The 17,734-nt window shown below is 39.4% G+C and overlaps 2 protein-coding genes across 3 annotated transcripts; one reads left to right on the forward strand and one right to left on the reverse strand.

The window, feature by feature from the left end:
* Window positions 1-3,964: 3,964 nt before the first annotated feature.
* On the reverse strand, window positions 3,965-6,092 carry ankrd39 (ankyrin repeat domain 39). The gene is made up of 4 exons (XM_083785021.1): window positions 5,920-6,092; window positions 5,009-5,112; window positions 4,720-4,923; window positions 3,965-4,536 (listed from the first exon to the last, which is right to left on the reverse strand). The coding sequence occupies exons 1-4, from the start codon at window positions 6,011-6,013 to the stop codon at window positions 4,390-4,392; spliced, it is 549 nt and encodes a 182-aa protein (XP_083641147.1). The 5' UTR covers window positions 6,014-6,092; the 3' UTR covers window positions 3,965-4,389.
* A 940-nt stretch (window positions 6,093-7,032) lies between these two features.
* Window positions 7,033-14,701, forward strand: kctd9a (potassium channel tetramerization domain containing 9a). Of its 2 annotated transcripts, XM_083785041.1 has the most exons (12): window positions 7,033-7,218; window positions 7,580-7,701; window positions 7,948-7,994; window positions 8,082-8,178; window positions 8,310-8,368; window positions 8,848-8,976; window positions 9,157-9,224; window positions 9,315-9,410; window positions 9,513-9,662; window positions 10,291-10,396; window positions 10,485-10,618; window positions 11,919-14,701. In XM_083785041.1, exons 1-12 carry the CDS (start codon window positions 7,171-7,173, stop codon window positions 12,033-12,035), a joined length of 1,173 nt encoding a protein of 390 aa, XP_083641167.1. In that variant the 5' UTR covers window positions 7,033-7,170; the 3' UTR covers window positions 12,036-14,701. The 2 variants fall into 2 exon arrangements, with proteins under 2 accessions (XP_083641167.1, XP_083641166.1); XM_083785040.1 differs by having other exon boundaries at window positions 7,948-8,178.
* The last annotated feature ends 3,033 nt before the right edge of the window (window positions 14,702-17,734 follow it).

Below are 17,734 nucleotides of genomic sequence, written 5' to 3' on the forward strand. Positions count from 1 at the left end.
TCAAAATATAAGAAAAACGGTTTCCAAAGACTTGAAGAATATCCATCACACAGTACTGCTTGTTTTGGGTATGATGAAGAGGTAAGCCTGACATCTCTGCCAGTCATGGTGCTGATTGCCTGGGAGAGACAGGCAGAAGCCCTGTGCACGCATGCCTCCCATCACCCGCTGACCTGGAAAGAGATCTACAACATCACTTCAATCATCAGAAAACATGCTGCTTTGAAGTGGGAGTGGACCCTTTGCAGATAAGTAAGCCTGGGACCGAGGCTAGAGTGGACCTAAATTGGATTATGTAGGATCTCTGAGGAGCAGCTCCCGTAGATTTGATTATGGCAGTCCCAAACTTCCCAACCCCCACCACTGCCACCTATCCTGCATGCCAGCCCCTCAGTGCATTGCAGATGAGATCATACAGGGCAGTGCTTCATGCCAGTGTGTCTGGAGCACCACTCTTTTAGCATGTGCCCATTTATTTATATATTTGACCATATATCCATCTGCCCACCATTTACCTGATTATTTCAGGATAGTTCAAAAATAGGGGGGGGGGGGTTCTTCAGGCTGACTCAATGTTCGATTGTCATGCGTCATGTTCGATTGCTATCGCTCTGTCCAGAATTACATATACAGTACATATGTTACAATAAAATCGAGAAACCAGTGAAATCGAGAAAAACTAGGTGAGGGGGGGGTGTCGGCATGTCAAACAGGAAGGGACAGGGCTGTAGCTAGGGCATAAATTGATTGAAACCTATAGCATAATAAAATGGACAAATAGCTAATGGCTGTATTATATTTGTAACATCACACAGATTGAGTGTAATGGTGAATTATAATTATGAAATATACTGAGACAAAATGGTAAAAGCTACCAGTCACACTTTTCTGCAACTGATTGGAATTTTGAAATTTAAACAGTTCTTATTTGAGATGTTTTTGTACAGGAAAGGATTTCCCCAAGAAACAGTTTGGACCGTTTTAAAACCCAACAGACGAAAAAGCCTTCTAACACCAACATCAAATGCTACACACCAGAGTGGCACTTCTATTTTGGAAGGGAATAACACCCAGTCCTGGTTTAACATGGGCTCATTATGGAGGAAGTGGGTTCTACAGCCAGGAAGTTTCATTGCTTTCCAAATAAATCTCACTAAACAGAGCTATAATCCAAATTCCTCATCTTGTGGAGTCCTCCCTAAGTCCTCACATTACTTGCGTTTGAAAACCAGGCATGAGATCACATGCGATCTTCAGAGACATTTTGCATGAAACATCCTCCAGATCACTCACTCAAGCATATGCATTAATGATTAACAATAGACTGCGTAAGTATACATGGGTGTTTAAACAAAAAGCCAAGAATCGAAAGGGAGGTCGTATTTTTCGTTTTCTTTTATAGAAAACTGCAACTTTTTGCCCAACACAGGCCAGTTTTTTAGTGTTTTCCACATAAAGGGGCATGCAGCTCTCAAATTCAAACCAGCCCATGAAAATATATCAAAAAAGAATGAGGCCTTTTAACATTCCTCCACTTTTCCCCGATGACACATAGGGTTTTCATTAGCTTGCTGACTGCTGGCAAATCCAAGACATCAACTTTGATTATCCTTCATGGAATCTGGCAGTAGAACAATCAATGCCTGCCACGACTGGGTATAACAGTCTGTGTGCCATTTAAAAAGGATTAACTAATTCAAATAACACATACTTTGTTATAATGCCACCAGAAATGAATAGTGATATCACCATGCCAATATCCTCACATTAATCAATGAGGAAAAGGCAGGGTAAATTAAAATCACTGACATGAGGCATTCAAGTTGGGTGACTCAACTGACAGTCCCCCGTTGCTGCATGTGGATACTTGTCACTGAGGGTAAACAGCTCTCTTGGCCTGGTTTTCTAAGCTGACATCCACCCCCCACCCCATCTCCTTGTGCAGTGTGGCGTCAGCTGCAATGAGCTCCAGATGTGGCCTGGCACCCCTCCAGTCACGGCACTGGATGTGGTTAGAAGGACTGCAATGGAAACACGTCCACCCACCAGCCGACCCAATGAAAGTTCCTTAGACTTCAGTGTGTGGTTTCTGTCGCGACTCCATATTTACAGTGACTCTGCAGACACAGAAGCAGTGCACCAAGGCTTGGTATAGCTGGGTAGGGATGACTGAAAATAGATTTCCCAAGTATGCATGCACACATATGATAATGTTTGATACTCAATCTGTTTGAAAGAAATACTTCCACAAACCACTTTTTCCCATCGATGTTGGCATCTGCTTTTAAATGCACGTAACAAATCATCCATCATATACATTACATACAAAAAGAAGAAAAATAATATATAGTCACTCATAACTTCATTAATGATCTGAAAGTGAAACAGCAGTTTGCAAATACTGAGATGGATGCATCTACAATACCTTTAATGATTTCAGATTATTGGATTCATGTCACTGCCCTTCCTAAATGGAAGAGCCAAACATGATTGCCAGTTGAGAAACAGTGACTGTGTTTTGCCTAAAACAGTAGGTACTAACAGATGGCACTTCTCTCACTGGCCATTTGTAAAGTTGTCACTTTAGCAGGCATGTCCAGTAAAATGTTTAGTCATTTTGAATATGTCAGCCTCTGCTGTTCAATAAAAAAAATACAGGCTAAGAATGCCAAGGGGGGGGGGGGGATTCACCCTGAGCACTGTAATAACTATAAAAATAGTTTTAAAAATGGTTCTAACTTAAATCAAGTGGATGGCAGAGGTCACACCAACTATAAAATAAACACAATGGTGAACGATATAGTTATAGTTATCTTTCTAGTTCTAGTGCTCAGTGTGAATGGCACTTTACCCTGGCCTCACCAGTGTTTAAACTAATATTATATTTAAGTCTTTGACAAAAAATACATATTTTCAAATGAAAAAGTGAAAATGTTCAGTTGAATTTTTTTTTTTTTTTTGTGGAAGGGTCTTGGGACAAAGTATATTAAATTATACTGAAAGTTCGGTGTAAACAAAGTTGTATAACATTTAAAGCAGAAAATAAACACATTTAATAAGATTGATATAACTAGATTTTGTGTCTACTACTTTATTTGGTGGACAATGTTCCTGAGTGCCCACTCCAGTGCTGTATGTAGGCTAATTTAGTTTTGCACTCAGGTCTTGCTTTAAGCATGATGCATTACAATCAAGACAGTTATGTTAAACCTTTCCCTCATTTTAACAACCACTCGCTTTAGTGTTCCAACAGTGATAGGAGGATTGAATGAGGTCAATCCAAGGAGCTTCTGCACATCAACATAGACTATTACCATAAATCTAGGTGAAGACTGCAGACAGGGTAAAGCAGTTGTTGATACAACAGCACCTCCTACTGTTTGACATGGACAGTACATTGGCTGACGTTTGGGTGCATTTAAGGTTGGTGATATTGTGTGGTTACACACAACTTGCTCTCAACTGCCCCAGAGTGTGAGTGTGACACGTGTGTGTGCGTGTGTGTGTGTGTGTGTGTGTGTGTGTGTGTGTGTGTGTGTGTGTGTGTGTGTGTGTGTGTGTGTGTGACGAGAGAGAGAGAGAGAGAGAGAGAGAGAGAGAGAGAGAGAGAGAGTGAGAGAGAGAGAGAGAGAGAGAGTGAGAGAGAGAGAGAGAGAGAGAGAGCGAGAGCGAGAGAGAGAAGGAACAATCCTCAATATCCATTCAGCCAGTTCGGACAAAAGGAATACAGCAGAAGAGCAAACAATGTGCATTGCACAATGAAACTATCTGCAGAACAAATGACATAAGTCTGGGAGCCTGCCATTTGTCACACACCTTGTAAGGTTGAGGAAAGGTTAATACCCAGTTAACCCCCAGTTTTACTGAAGACTTACATTACACAATGTAAATTAGGTTTATGTGAACTTCTCCAAAACTATGTGGTAAGGACTGAGTTTGCCAAGCAAGACAACATAAGTTATCTGGGCATTCAGATATTCTACTCAACAAGTAGCTCACCTTCAGTGTCCAGTCCACACAACACCCTTGTCAACTTGAAAAAGTACAGTCCAAGCACCCCCTCCCTCATGAAAGTATATTCACAATAGCTCATTCCTAGATTCATTACTAAACTGAACTGATGGAAGTAATGTGGGCATGATTGGTATGTTTTCATGATCATCTCTTTGGCTTATAGTATTAAGGTTTAAAAAAAAAAAATCCTATTCCACCACACTACAGCACAGATGACACTCTGATGTGATGAATGACCAAATCCAGGACCACAACTAATCCCCCTCAGTTTGGAGTTCATATAGTTTATTGCTCACTGGTAGGGTACCTCTTGGTGGCGTTTCCCATGAGTAGTCTTGGTTCAGCACAGATGAACAGATGAAAATCATCCTTGTTTCACTCTGATGGTTTTAGCAGGTCCTGCAGATGACCCTCTTTGACTAGCTGGTAAGGAAGCTGGTCCTTCTTGTTCACCTGAATGTGGAGGGAGGGACAGTGCTGGAGCAGCAGCTTGCATACCTCCTCCTGGCCACGTTCTGCAGCCTGCTCAGCCATTTAAGAAAACAACACACATAACGGTAGAAGTTAAAAACAACAAACTCTCTCTCTCTCCCTTTAGTTTTTGGTTGTAGTTTTTTGCACTGGTGTAGTATTGTATCACACCAAAAGCTGGACATGTGTAGCAGGCAGCCTTCTTTCTATTTCAGTAGCGACTTTGTAGCTTACCTTGTGTAAAGCTGATGCTCCGTCATCATCACATAGCCGGGGGTCTGCTCTATGGTCTAACAGGAGCTGAACGACTTCCACATGACCACAGTATGCAGCTCGATGGAGCGGTGTTGCACCACCTGGTGTCTGCGGCGAGGCACACGCGCCGCTCTCCAGAAGGAACTTGCATACAGCAAGCTGGCCACTGCGACTCGCATAGTGCTAAAATGAAACATGCAAGGAAATATCAGAGAAATTTACATCCATTAACACTGCTAACAATCGAACATATTTCTGTCACCCTCACCAGGGCAGTGTATTTCGACGAGTCTCTCAAGTTGGGGTCTGCGCCCTTCTGGACAAAGTTCCTGACTCTCTGCAGGTCTCCATCCATTGCTGCAGTCCAGATACCTGTAGTGTATATAATGACAGGGGTATAGCTGCATGACCTTCCCATTCCCAATGAACCAGTCACCATGGATGAGGGCCATGGCTACCAAGCTGTGGGGAGGATGGACAGACAACGGAGGTTCTAAAATACATGCCCGTAGTCGTAGATGATGAAGTGGTGGGATTTATCAACAAAGCTTACAGGTCTGGCGAGCTACCCGAGCTGTAACATCCAATTGATCATTTTTCTGGTACTTTATGTGATCTCAAACCAACCTTTTTCAGGGCAATTAAGTTCTTAAAGTAAAGGATCCCAATGTTCACCACCAGTCACTTTCACAATTTTAACAAGTAGCTAATGTTTAGAACTGAATAGGGAAGTGAACTGAATAGGAACTTTACAAAGTGTCGCATAGCCAAAACCATATTGCCTTAATTTGACTGCGGGAACAGACCCACTGCATGGTACACCAAGTTTCCATCCTTCCAATTTCAACTCTAATGGGCCAATATAATAAGAACTCATTTTGACTTATACTTGTCTTGAATGTGTTTGGCTGACTGAGAATAATTGATGGTGTAACTAAGGACACAGAATAGCCGATTTCCCATACATTCATTACATTATTTTGCAAGTATTCCATTTCCATAGAACCACAGAACACTTGCAGATCTATGATACGAAAGTTGAAGTCAGACTCGATCAAATACATCTACACTGTAGTCTTGACTCTTGATCCAAGGCTATTTATTCACTGAATACTTTAGCTGCGACGTAACATCATCCATTCTGGTGAGAGTGTAACTCGTAGTAGTCAATTTGTTAACCTCTTTCGAAGTCCATTTCATCCAGAGTCTGGTAGACACTGGGCGACGTAACTGTATGGGTGCAACAAGAACATTGTTCCGAATCAGACGACATCAAGAGAAAGAAGTAAGCAGAACACAATTCGTGTTAAACGTTTGTTCTGACACAAACAAATAAACAACAACACTGTGACGCCCGGCTTCCGGGTTTCTCCTTCTTCGTCTACATACGGATGGTAAATATTTGGTGCATTGGCACCACCAACTGGCGTATCCGAAGAACTACGCCCATCCCCAGAAGGACCCACAGTCTTGATCACATCCTAAAATAAACAGTGATACAGTCACGCGATTACTTCTGTAGCCTACCACGGTAGAATCAGATTTAAGATGTGTTTAAACATATGGTTTGTGAAATCCCTTTAAATGGTCGGGTGACATGGAAGCATGCACTTTACCAGGAATTTTATTTTTTAGGCTTCCCAAATAATCACTGCATGATGCCCCCACACCCTGCACGAGTAATACCCCAGTAATAATCGATAATTCGAGGCGACATTCAAATATTCAAGGTATTCAAAGCAAATCGCCGCAGGCCCCAGCCCGTCGCATTTATCGAGCATCCCCTCCGTGGTCTCTGCACTGCAGTAAGTACTCGGGTTCCGCAAATTCCACTCCACACAACTGAATCTCGGAGTCGGAAGTGGGTCGGCTTTGCCTTCAAAATAAATGTCTAAAATATTGTCTGCTCATCATACCAAACATTGTAGGGGAGGGGGGGGGATCACCAAATCCACGAGGGATCTTGTGTAATGTGTAATGCTTAATTGGGTTGTCCACTCAGAATTAACAGTCTTTGTACCAGAGTTTGTGCTTGAAATGTACTGTAATTCTGCAAACTGTTAATAAATATTTCAATCAATCAAAGATTCACAGTACCTCTATAAAAATAATCTGTATCTTTAAAATACAGAAGAGACTCATTGTTGTTCATTTTTCCTAGTAAAATAAATAAATGGAGGCTCAGTTATTATATCAAGGAAACAATATTTATTCGTCAACTGTATTTTGAAATCGGAAGTCTTGCCTTTATATTTTTCCGTGGTGACGCACTTGACGCTGTGCTCACTGCTTACTGCTCTGCCCTATGCGTGTGAGTCTCGTGTTGTCTTGTTATAACCAGCTAATAGCAAAGCCAGACAGAGTTAGAAAGCAAACATTACGTTTTCTTTGCAACTGTAGCTATACCCTCAAGCCAAAGCGTCCAAAATAATGAGAAGAGTCAACTTATTTGTTAACGGGACATCTAAAGATGGCAAGGTGCGTATACTGTAGCTTCCTAGTCAACTCAACGAGCCATGGGCCGCAGAATGACTGGCCTTAGCTTAAGGTGTTTCATTGTTTAGGCTTTGCGAATTGCTGCATACATTGTCGTATAAATTGTTTATTACAATGTTACATGTTACCCGTTAGGCAGCAGGTTACAAGTTCAGCTGTAAATGTGCTTCTCTTCTCTGGTCCAGGGTTTTAGGCTATGTTAAAGATCACATAGATTTCGCTCCAACTATGAGAAATCATGCGATTTATATAGTACTACAGCCTACCATATAATATCTCAAGTTCGTCAGATTCAGACAGTTAGACGAAAATAATGCCGACGCTTCCTCCCCTTTCATCTCAGGTTGTAGCAGTTTATGGAACCTTGGCCGACCTCTTATCTGTAGCAAGCAATAAGTTGGGAATCAAAGCCACCAATTTATACAATGGGAAAGGTGGTCTCATAGATGACATTGCGCTGATCAGGTAATATATTGCTGTCCTGCCTTCTTCATGTACTTTGGAAAGGTAAAAATAAAAGATGTGCCTATAGGGACATAATCCCACAGTGGCACTGGCCTAAATTGGTGCTAGACTGCTAGTCCCATGGGTGCTGCCCCAGTGGCTGACCCCTGTTAAGAGATCAATAAAGTAGGCCTATATCTTGTACACCAAAATATGTTCTGCCTGACTGTGTGATAATTAAGTTGCTTCATACTTTTACTGTTGTAGGGATGATGATGTTCTGTATGTCTCAGAGGGAGATGATCCATTTATTGGTGAGTATATTTACCAATGTGTCTTTTTCCAGACTCCTTGGAAATGTCCTGCCTTATTACTTTACTGTCTACTTGTATGCTTTTCAGATCCTCAGAATGAAGTCAAAGTTCCATCTGAGCTACCAGGAGCGCATACTGATTGGTTAACCCTCAATATTGGTGGGCGTCTCTTTACCACTACCCGGTAGGTGCATAATATATTATTGTGCTGTGCAGTGTTCGCATACATGCTTAGTAAACGGATTACAAAATCTCAAATCAACAAAGTGACAGTTTAATTGTCATCAATTTGGATCATTTCTGTCTTGCACACAGGAGCACTTTGGTCAGTAAGGAGCCAGAGAGTATGCTTGCACACATGTTTCGAGAGAAGGGTAAGTTAACAGTAACAGTATGGAACATGTTTTTACGGTGTGGCTCTGTAGGAGGCTATTTGTCTAGAGATGGGTGTGTCTGTCTGTCTTTGAGTCTGTACTGGACAGATCATGTGCTATCTGATTGCCACTGGGAAAAATAATTGCCTCCATTTGAAATATTTAACTTCAATTTTATAATGGAAGTCAATGGCGGTTAGATTGGTCTGAAACCGTGTCCAAATTTGATAGATATGACTGAGATACATACTGATGCCATAGACTGGCCATATGCGGTCAGAGATCCACAGGGATCCTTAAATGCCTATTCATACTCCAGTTTTAGGTATAAGGTGAGCAGTGAGTCGCTTATCACCACAGCGTGATGTCATGTTGTAGTTTTCGGTGGCCACCTTATCACCAAAGTATGAATAGGCCTTATGTCCTTAATAGGAGCCATCTGTCAGACTGGGTGTTGTGAACCTCTGTGTTTGCTTTAGATGTGTGGGGGAACAGACAGGATGAACACGGGGCATATCTGATCGACCGCAGCCCTGAATACTTTGAGCCTATTCTTAATTACCTGAGACATGGTCAGCTTATAATCAATGAAGGCATCAATATACGGGGTAAGTTTTTCAAGATGTAAAACATTTACATGATCCTTCTGAATAGATTCATAGAAATCATCTGGGAATTCACTGTAAAATGGGTGCTAATTGAACTCAAATGGACCCATAATGAGCTTACTGTAATTTTGCAAACTGTAATTTATTTTATTAGTTGTATTATCCAAATGGTCTTTTAAGGTGTCCTAGAGGAGGCTCGCTTCTTTGGAATTGAGCAGCTTGCTGAGCAGTTGGAAGTAGCAATAAAGGTGACCAGAAGCCTGGAAAATAGCATATGCATACTTGATAAATGTACTCTTTTGAGAGTATACTTACATACTATTTCTACTTTTAAACAGAACTCCCAGCCACCAGAGGACCACTCTCCAATCTCTCGTAAAGAATTTGTTCGTTTTCTGCTTGCCACGCCCACCAAATCAGAGCTCCGCTGTCAGGTACAACCAAATTTGTACTTTAACACTGAATACATGGTATATTTAAACAATTCAATGATCAAATCACAGCAAATTAATATTTAACCTTCATTTCCCCTTTAGGGTCTTAATTTCAGTGGGGCTGACCTCTCTCGGCTTGACCTACGTTACATCAACTTTAAGATGGCTAACCTCAGCCGCTGCAACCTGACACATGCCAATTTATGCTGCGCAAATCTGGAACGGGCTGATCTCTCTGGAGCCAACCTGGATGTAAGCCTAAAAACGAAATTATTGTTCACAAATCACAACCACTACGTCCTGAGTCCTCTGTCTAGGTAGTGCAGTCATCTGTTCTTCATATCTCATCTTCATCTCTGTGAACCTTTCTGTTCAGTTAAATTGACATCAATACATCAATTCCACGTCAGAGCACTGGTTGTGGGTCACCAGAAATGTTTAATTTTTTTTTGCTTTCTGTAGATGTTGTGGACCCAGTTCAATACAATGTATGTGATATAAAGTGTCCTCTTGTTCACCAAAATGTCACTCCTGCACATCTTCATTCAGGATATTTTTCTGGCAGAAAGCCAGCAACCCCAAAAAACACAAGGGATTACCGGTACTTTCAAATTCAGTAAAAAACTATAACAGATGAGATGCACATTTATATATACAGTACACATTTTCCAGGTATTGTATATTTTGATTACCCAAGGTCCACATTTTGCAAACTGCACATGAATTCATCCCCCAGAGAGTGGCAAAATGATGAACTACAGAACAATGCTATTTTTTTGGAGGTACTTGTTGGCTGGGAGTGGGAAGCATGAATCAGTTCTAATATTTTACTACTGAAATGTACTGTAAATACTCATGGTGTCTGGTGTATCTATTGAAGGGTGCTAACTTACAAGGGGTGAAGATGCTCTGTTCCAATGCAGAAGGGGCTTCTCTGAAAGGATGCAATTTTGAAGATCCATCTGGACTGAAGGCCAATTTGGAGGGTAATCCATCATATTTCTTAATCCACATAATAATCATAAAAGGAATGGCCCATAACCTTGTCTTGAATTAAAATATGATTGTATTTAGGTGCTAATCTCAAAGGAGTTGACATGGAGGGAAGCCAGATGACTGGTGTAAATCTGCGTGTGGCCACTCTCAAAAATGCGAAACTGAAGAACTGTAACCTGCGAGGTGCCACTTTAGCAGGGACTGATCTCGAAGTAAGTAAAGTTGAAAGAGCTGCCCACCACTCAGGGTTCAATTCCTGGCTGCAGTGCCTCTACTTCTGTGTGCATTACGCTCTTTGTATCATTCTTTATTTTCAGGTGAAAAAAGTGGATGGTGACTCTCTGTAGAATAGATAGGCTACTTGAATACAGAGATCTTGCCTACATTGCGTAATCAGTGTGGTGTGTAGCAACGACATCTGGGTCTAGTCACATTCCACTATGCTGTTTGATAGTGTAATTCACAAAATACAAGATGGACTCACGTAGCAAACTACAGTCACAGAAGCTCCTGTACTGATGCATTTCCCATCACAATTTTTTCCAAATAAGTAGAGCATGCTCAAGTTGTGAGTCAAAACAAATTACACTAAACTAAAGTTACAAAACTAACATAATGTAATTTCACTCTCCTGTTCTCTTGATTGCTCTTTTTCTCTCCCTCTATTCTAGTGGTTCCACAGATAAATATTGTGAATATAGCCGATCTACAAGCTCACAACGCGAGACGTGGTGAGCTTGTAGTTCAGCTATTTTCACAATGTTCTCCTCTTTCTTATATTATGTGATAATCTTTTAATAATTTACACATTCTCCTTTATGATTTATTTTTATACATTTGCAAAGTTGGATATTGCGTAATATCCTACTACCCTAATTAACACTTGACTAATACATGCCATAGGAAACCACACACACTACATTGCATGCTTCCAACTTGCATATTTACTGTACAGTTTGTGTTTGAATTAAATACTGTTATTTGCGCAACATTTTACTGTGATGCAAATGCCATCACATATTCGGCCCCTCCCCTTTTCACTTCACACACAGCACAGTATGAGTAGTACAGTACAGTGAGTACACTACAGCACAGTACCAGTAGTACAGTATGAGTAGTACAGTAGTAACAGTACACAGCATTATTATAAGTATTTATATTGTGTTATTTGTGTTCTAATCTGGAGTGGAACAATATACACTGTGTAGACTCATAAGGCAAGTTTTATAGCCAAAATATGAAATCTCAAGGATAATACAATCAAGCCTTGTTGCTTGCATGCATTAATGGGATGCATGACACGTGTTTTCTTTCGTCTTCTTTTTTCCATATTTAAAACTGCCACAGTCCAGGCATAGACAATGATATGTATCACTGTAACATATGCATACATTATCAGTGCCTTAGTATGCAGGATTGCCTACAGGATTGCAGGATTGCCTACAGGATTTCCTTGTTGTTGTACATGGGAGTCCTGGCTTATTGTTATTGTGTCTAATTTCCTTCTCTTAGAACTGTGACCTGTCCGGATGTGATTTACAAGAAGCCAACCTGAGAGGGTCTAATGTGAAAGGAGCCATTTTTGAGGAGATGCTAACTCCACTGCACATGTCCCAGAGCGTCAGATAACTCTAGCAGCAACTTAAGGTCTGCAAGTTCCACTTAGGCTGTTATTGCTTTGTCTCTCTTTTCCCTGGTCAGCCTGCCCCTCTCCTGTTATCAAACTTATAATACAGGAGTGGGGCGCTTGAAATGCAGGTAGTTACAGTATATGCACATCTCTGGCATTCCACTGAATATTATGTTAGCTTTAAATGCCTTGCACTAGAGTTTATCCAGGGTTATTCTTTTCTGTTTTGTGGCAGAATACTTCTAGAGAAATCTAATCTATCTCATCTTTTGTCACAAAAACAAAAGAAAGGCATTTCTTCTTGTATTTGGATTCAGCTGTTTAAATTTTAAGGTTTATGATTTACATCATTTTTATTTGTATTATTTGACACAGTTCTGGAAGTTGAAACGTATCAGACTGTGTACAGTAGGATTTCATGTCCAGAAGAAAAAAAAGAGCCTCATCTACTGCAGTGGTGGGGAGTTATGACTGTGTAACAGTACGGTCTTCTCAAAGTATATAGTTTACTTTGCTGGACACAGCATGATAAAAGGAGCTGATGCAAGCCAAAGCCATACAATAGCACTGACTAAATGTACTGTTACTGCAACATAAAACTATGCCAGGATTAGTTTTTCAACCCAACTTCAGTATGCAATACATCATTTACAGCTGTGTTCCTGTCCCGTCCTACTTTTGAGTATTCCTTAAAGCTAATTTATACTTCATTGGATGACCGTGTCATATTCCAAAAATGTTACTTTTTTGGAGTGCTCCAGTGCTCCACTGAGTAAGTGCATACCACATAAGTAAGGCTAAGTAAGGTCCTTTGTGCAGCTGGCCCAGGTTAAAGGCTAGGTAAGGTCCTTTGTGCAGCTGGCCCATGTTAAAATGCCACCTGAGGCTCTTTACTGCATGTCATCCCAACTCTCAACCCCACCAAAATGATATCTTAAGAAACTCAATACATTGATTTTTAAGAAGTAGAAATTGGCTTTTGCACCAAAAGTCATTTGTTTTGTGCTCTGTCGATCTACCTCTGTTTGTTTTATTACATTGTGAATGAATGTGCCGTAATCGCATGTGTTTCACTGTGGCGTTGCTTATCGTGTATGTTATTCATTATATCTATCGCCAAATACGAGAGAACAATGTCCAATTTTGTGCTTCAATGAAAGTCATTGTTAATGTGTATGATGTTTTGATGTCCAATCGTCACTGTTGTATCACCTAATCAGGAGAAGTGTGGTTGTCGATCCGGACACAGGCCAGCTAACCGTAAAGGTGATCAACAGCAGCTTATTATATAAACATTCTTCTGCTTTGCACAATGTTGTAAATGTAAAACCTTTTGCGTTGTATCTTTTAACCTAAAGAAATGTATGGTGCTTGTAATCTAAATATAAAGTCAAATCCAATACTTCCAAAACATCCCAAAGTTCATAGAGTAGTCAAATGTTACCATGTCCTGCACTACGTATGTCTGTCAAGGAACAATCTTGTGTTTTTACTGGACTCTTAACTGTCCGCCTGCATGTTTGAAGAGCTATACTCCTCTTTGGCAAAGTTACTGTAGGTGTAGTAGCTTAAGCTTTATGGAATGTGCAATGTGCTGTTTAACCCAGCTCAATAGTAGGTACCCTGCCTGTGAGAATGACCAATGAAGGCAATCATGTGTTTATTAATTTCACCTTGAGTGAAGATCAGTGTAAGAGTTATGGTTATTTATTTTGATACATAATACTGATTCGTTTTGAAAGACAGTGTAGCAGAGTCCCACCTGTCTATAATTATTGCACTTGACCGTGGAAATATATTTTCCATAAATGACTGTTATAAATAAACGTATAAAGATGATAAAGTGCTGTTTGTCATGTGTTTTGCAACATAATCAGCTGCAAGTATCTCAGTTGCAAGAGATTACGTTTGTCTTAACTGCAGACAATGTATGACAATGTAATTATTTGAAATGAGAAGCAAGTAAGTCGACCTATGATTCATTTTATAGCCATGCTTAGCTTGCCTCGTGTGTGTCATTTGTTTTCCCCCAGACCGTATAAGAGCAAATATCACAAAGTGTAATCTTTTAAAAGGCCTGGCAGTAGATGTTCTTTTAAAGATATGAAATTCCACTTTGTGACCCCCACCAGTGAAGGGTTAGATGTTAACTACCTATAAAAGCTTCAGAAAATAGTGTGCAGCTCCATTCATGTAGAACTACAGATAACAGCTAATCAAAGAGAGAGGCAGTCCTGCATGTGCCTGGAAAGGCAAGAGGAAGTCCTGTGCTGGACAACATAAGCAATGTATTGATCAGAACTGAGATATTTCATTGTGTGTTGGAACAAGATCAATTTTATTTTAAAGAACAAAGCTAACCAATTTTCCATTTGTAATGTGAAAGTGCCTCATTTTTAGAACGGAAAGCAATAACCTGGTACTGTGCTGCTCATTTGAGCATAGATAGACCATATGGTCTCTGAGCCCAGGGGGAAAGGAAATCAGAGAACCTTTCAGATAGAAACCACACAGGACAGTGTAAGAACTACCAGTAAGTGCATACTCTTGTGGTTGCTATCACTGTCAGCCAAAGGCCCTGCACAATCTGTGCCTTCTTGTGCAGACTACCAGTAACTACTAATACTACAACTTGACCCCAAATGTTTCAAGTTGGCCTCATGGTGATACTAAACCCATTTTGGGTCGGGAACCCCTTTTGGTGTTTTAAATATTATGTTATAATTTAGCTATTGAAAAATAGCAGATCTACAAGCTCATAGCGCGCTACGAGCTTGTAGGTCTGCTATTTTTGAAAAATCGTGCAAATGTGACACAAATCTTTGAATATATATATTCTTTCAGAATACTTTTTTTTTTAACGTCAGGCCTAAATTTAACAGCCCGCTTTATGTTTTGACCTATAACTGTTGAACAGTATGTCATACAATGAATCTTTACTTTTTGGATCATGATATTACTCGAACATATTATAGACCATTTGTGCCTAACAAAATCTTCTGTCACTTAGCATTTTCTTCAAAACACTCTTTGCTACTACTCAATACTACAGATTTTGTCAAAAACTCAATACCACACATCTATGGAGTCATGTGATGAGCATGTACAGATTTTTACATGCTGCTTGCCTATAATTGTGTTCCAAAGTTGGTGGGTGGAGCCTATTTTTAAATCCTCATGAATCAAGATTCAAATGATTCCAAATGTTAATCATACATTGATTTTTTTAATTTGTTGGGGGGGATTCGAAACGGGGTGTGTTAAAAATATATAGTCCCCTCCTAGCCACTGCCTGGGAGCAATATTAAGCCAGCAGAGGGCACTAGCAAATAGTGTGAACTTCACTCCTTGATCTTTTCTTTGACATTTTAGAATATTTAAGAATATGAATAAGAATATGAAAGAATATTTTAACGCCTCAGTGATTCATAAAATATTTCCTACCAGAATAGTGACATCACATCACATGTAAAACCTATACACAAATAATGTAAAAAACATAATATGTGGAAGTTATGAAGTTGGTGTAATCGATAAAACCGCGAAGGGAACATTGGGAATGCGTTTGTTGTGTTTTTTACTTGTTACTTGCCACCTGAGGGTTCTTTTAGATCTAGAACAATTTCTTCAATGTTTTTAGCCATAGGCTATATTGGCTCAGATATATAGTTTGTCTGATGTAGATGATATACTATTTGTGGGGATTCTAATGGACGTATTGGCAATCATAATGATTATATACCAGACATTGATAATGTATCCCCCAGAAACAATCTAGACCTTTCTGTTAATAAACATGGAGAGGTTTTAATTGAACATTTTGAGAGATGCAAAATGCTGTGTAGTTAATGGGAGAATATCAGGTACTGATCATTTTACCTCAGTCTCCACTATAGTGGAGAGCTGTAGTAGACTACATCATTGTCCCCCATGAAGGGTTAAATAACTGTAATATGTGTGATTTCTGGACCCCAAATTGGTTATTGGAGAGTTTAGGTTCAGATACTATTTCTCTACTGGGAGACAGATGTAAAATGTCTGATCACTCAGTATTGATGTTATTTCAGACTAGATCTATTAAAAAGAAAAAGAGGTGCAAGTACCCAGGAGCCAAAATAATTTATAGAAGAATCCCTGAACGTTTTTTGTCATCTAACGTATGTAATAGTAACTGATTGGAGCTTAATGACCAGTTGAAGTTAAATATGAGTAACCAAGTTCATATGGATGCTGACAAAGTTTGAGTGTTTAATATAGAATTGGATAAATGTGTTAAAAACAGTATTCCAAAAAGAATACATAAACCTTATTGGAATCAAGAGTTACAAACGCTATGGGACCATGAAGAGCAGTAGATAGGAAATTCCTAAAGTGTGAAAATAAAAACTTTAAATATAGTCAAGGGGAATTCGATAAAAGGTTACGTGCAGTGAAGCGCAAGTTTAACCGAGGAATGTCATTATATATTGAGCAATAATAATAATAATAATAATAATAGTAAATAATAATAAACTCATAATAGTCCATAAGCTTATGACAACTTTTGCTATTAACGGAGATACGGGTGAGATGTTGAGACTTTGGAATAGACTTGTTAGTATGTCAGACAACAGACTAACCAAACATAATGTTTAACTGGGACTTTCTAATGGTTACCCCTGGGCCAATGAAGTAAAATCTTTATTCTTCATGAATAATTCATCATTTATTTATTTAAATGGTTTATGCTGTAGCATACATGAAATGCAGAATTATATGTTCCTTTCCTTAAATACTGTATAAAGATAGGTGGGCTGTTGACCTATGGTGCAAACCGAAAGTATTAAAAATAATTGGGGCCCTGGCCCCAATGATGTTATGTTATGTTATGTTATGTTATGTTATGTTATGTTATGTTATGTTATGTTATGTTGTTCTTGTAAAGGCATTTTTGTTTTAGCAGATCTTTTATGCAAGGCTTGGGGGGAAAATGCAGAATGTTCTGTTTGCTTATGCAACACATAAATAAAAGAATAATATAACTATCATAATGACTGTAAATAATCAGTTTAGAGTGTAACCAGAATTTGGATCTGATCTTGTCAATACTATAATTTATATTAATTTAATTTAATTCGTTTGGGTTCAGACATGCATCCATCTAAATATAAACGAAGCAGTCCTGCAATTATAGTGCATCACTGCACCAGATAGGCTAATGACAATTCTCATTGTTTGCCTGGCTTACTCCAAATATACACCACAATCTCTTCTGGATAACAAAAGACCAGCTGACAATTCATTCGACCAGTAACATAAAAATTGTTGGAACATGTACACATATGGAATTTAAACAAACAATGAAAATGGCATTCATCATGACCATTCGACTGTGAAAGCACAATGTGCAATATCCTGCTGATTAGTGAATAGGTCAGACTTAAAATAAAATCTCAAATGGACTGTGATTTTCAAAGTATTTCAATCTGTCTGCCACTCTGCTCTGCTACTCAGCAAACACACAAGACAGATAATCACTTCCACAGGCATCTTGTTGATGAAATCGCAAACATTGGCAGTGAGGACACTCATTGCATCATATGGAAGAAGTATTGCCCTGAAGTTGATAAGGAATAAACATAACACATACTGTGAGCTACAGTATCACAGGTGAATGAAGAAAAACATTTACACAAGCTTGATTTTGTTAGGAGCAGCA

The sequence above is a fragment of the Protomyctophum parallelum genome (assembly GCF_964188405.1).
Source record: "Protomyctophum parallelum genome assembly, chromosome: 15".
NCBI classification, from domain to species: Eukaryota; Metazoa; Chordata; class Actinopteri; order Myctophiformes; family Myctophidae; genus Protomyctophum; species Protomyctophum parallelum.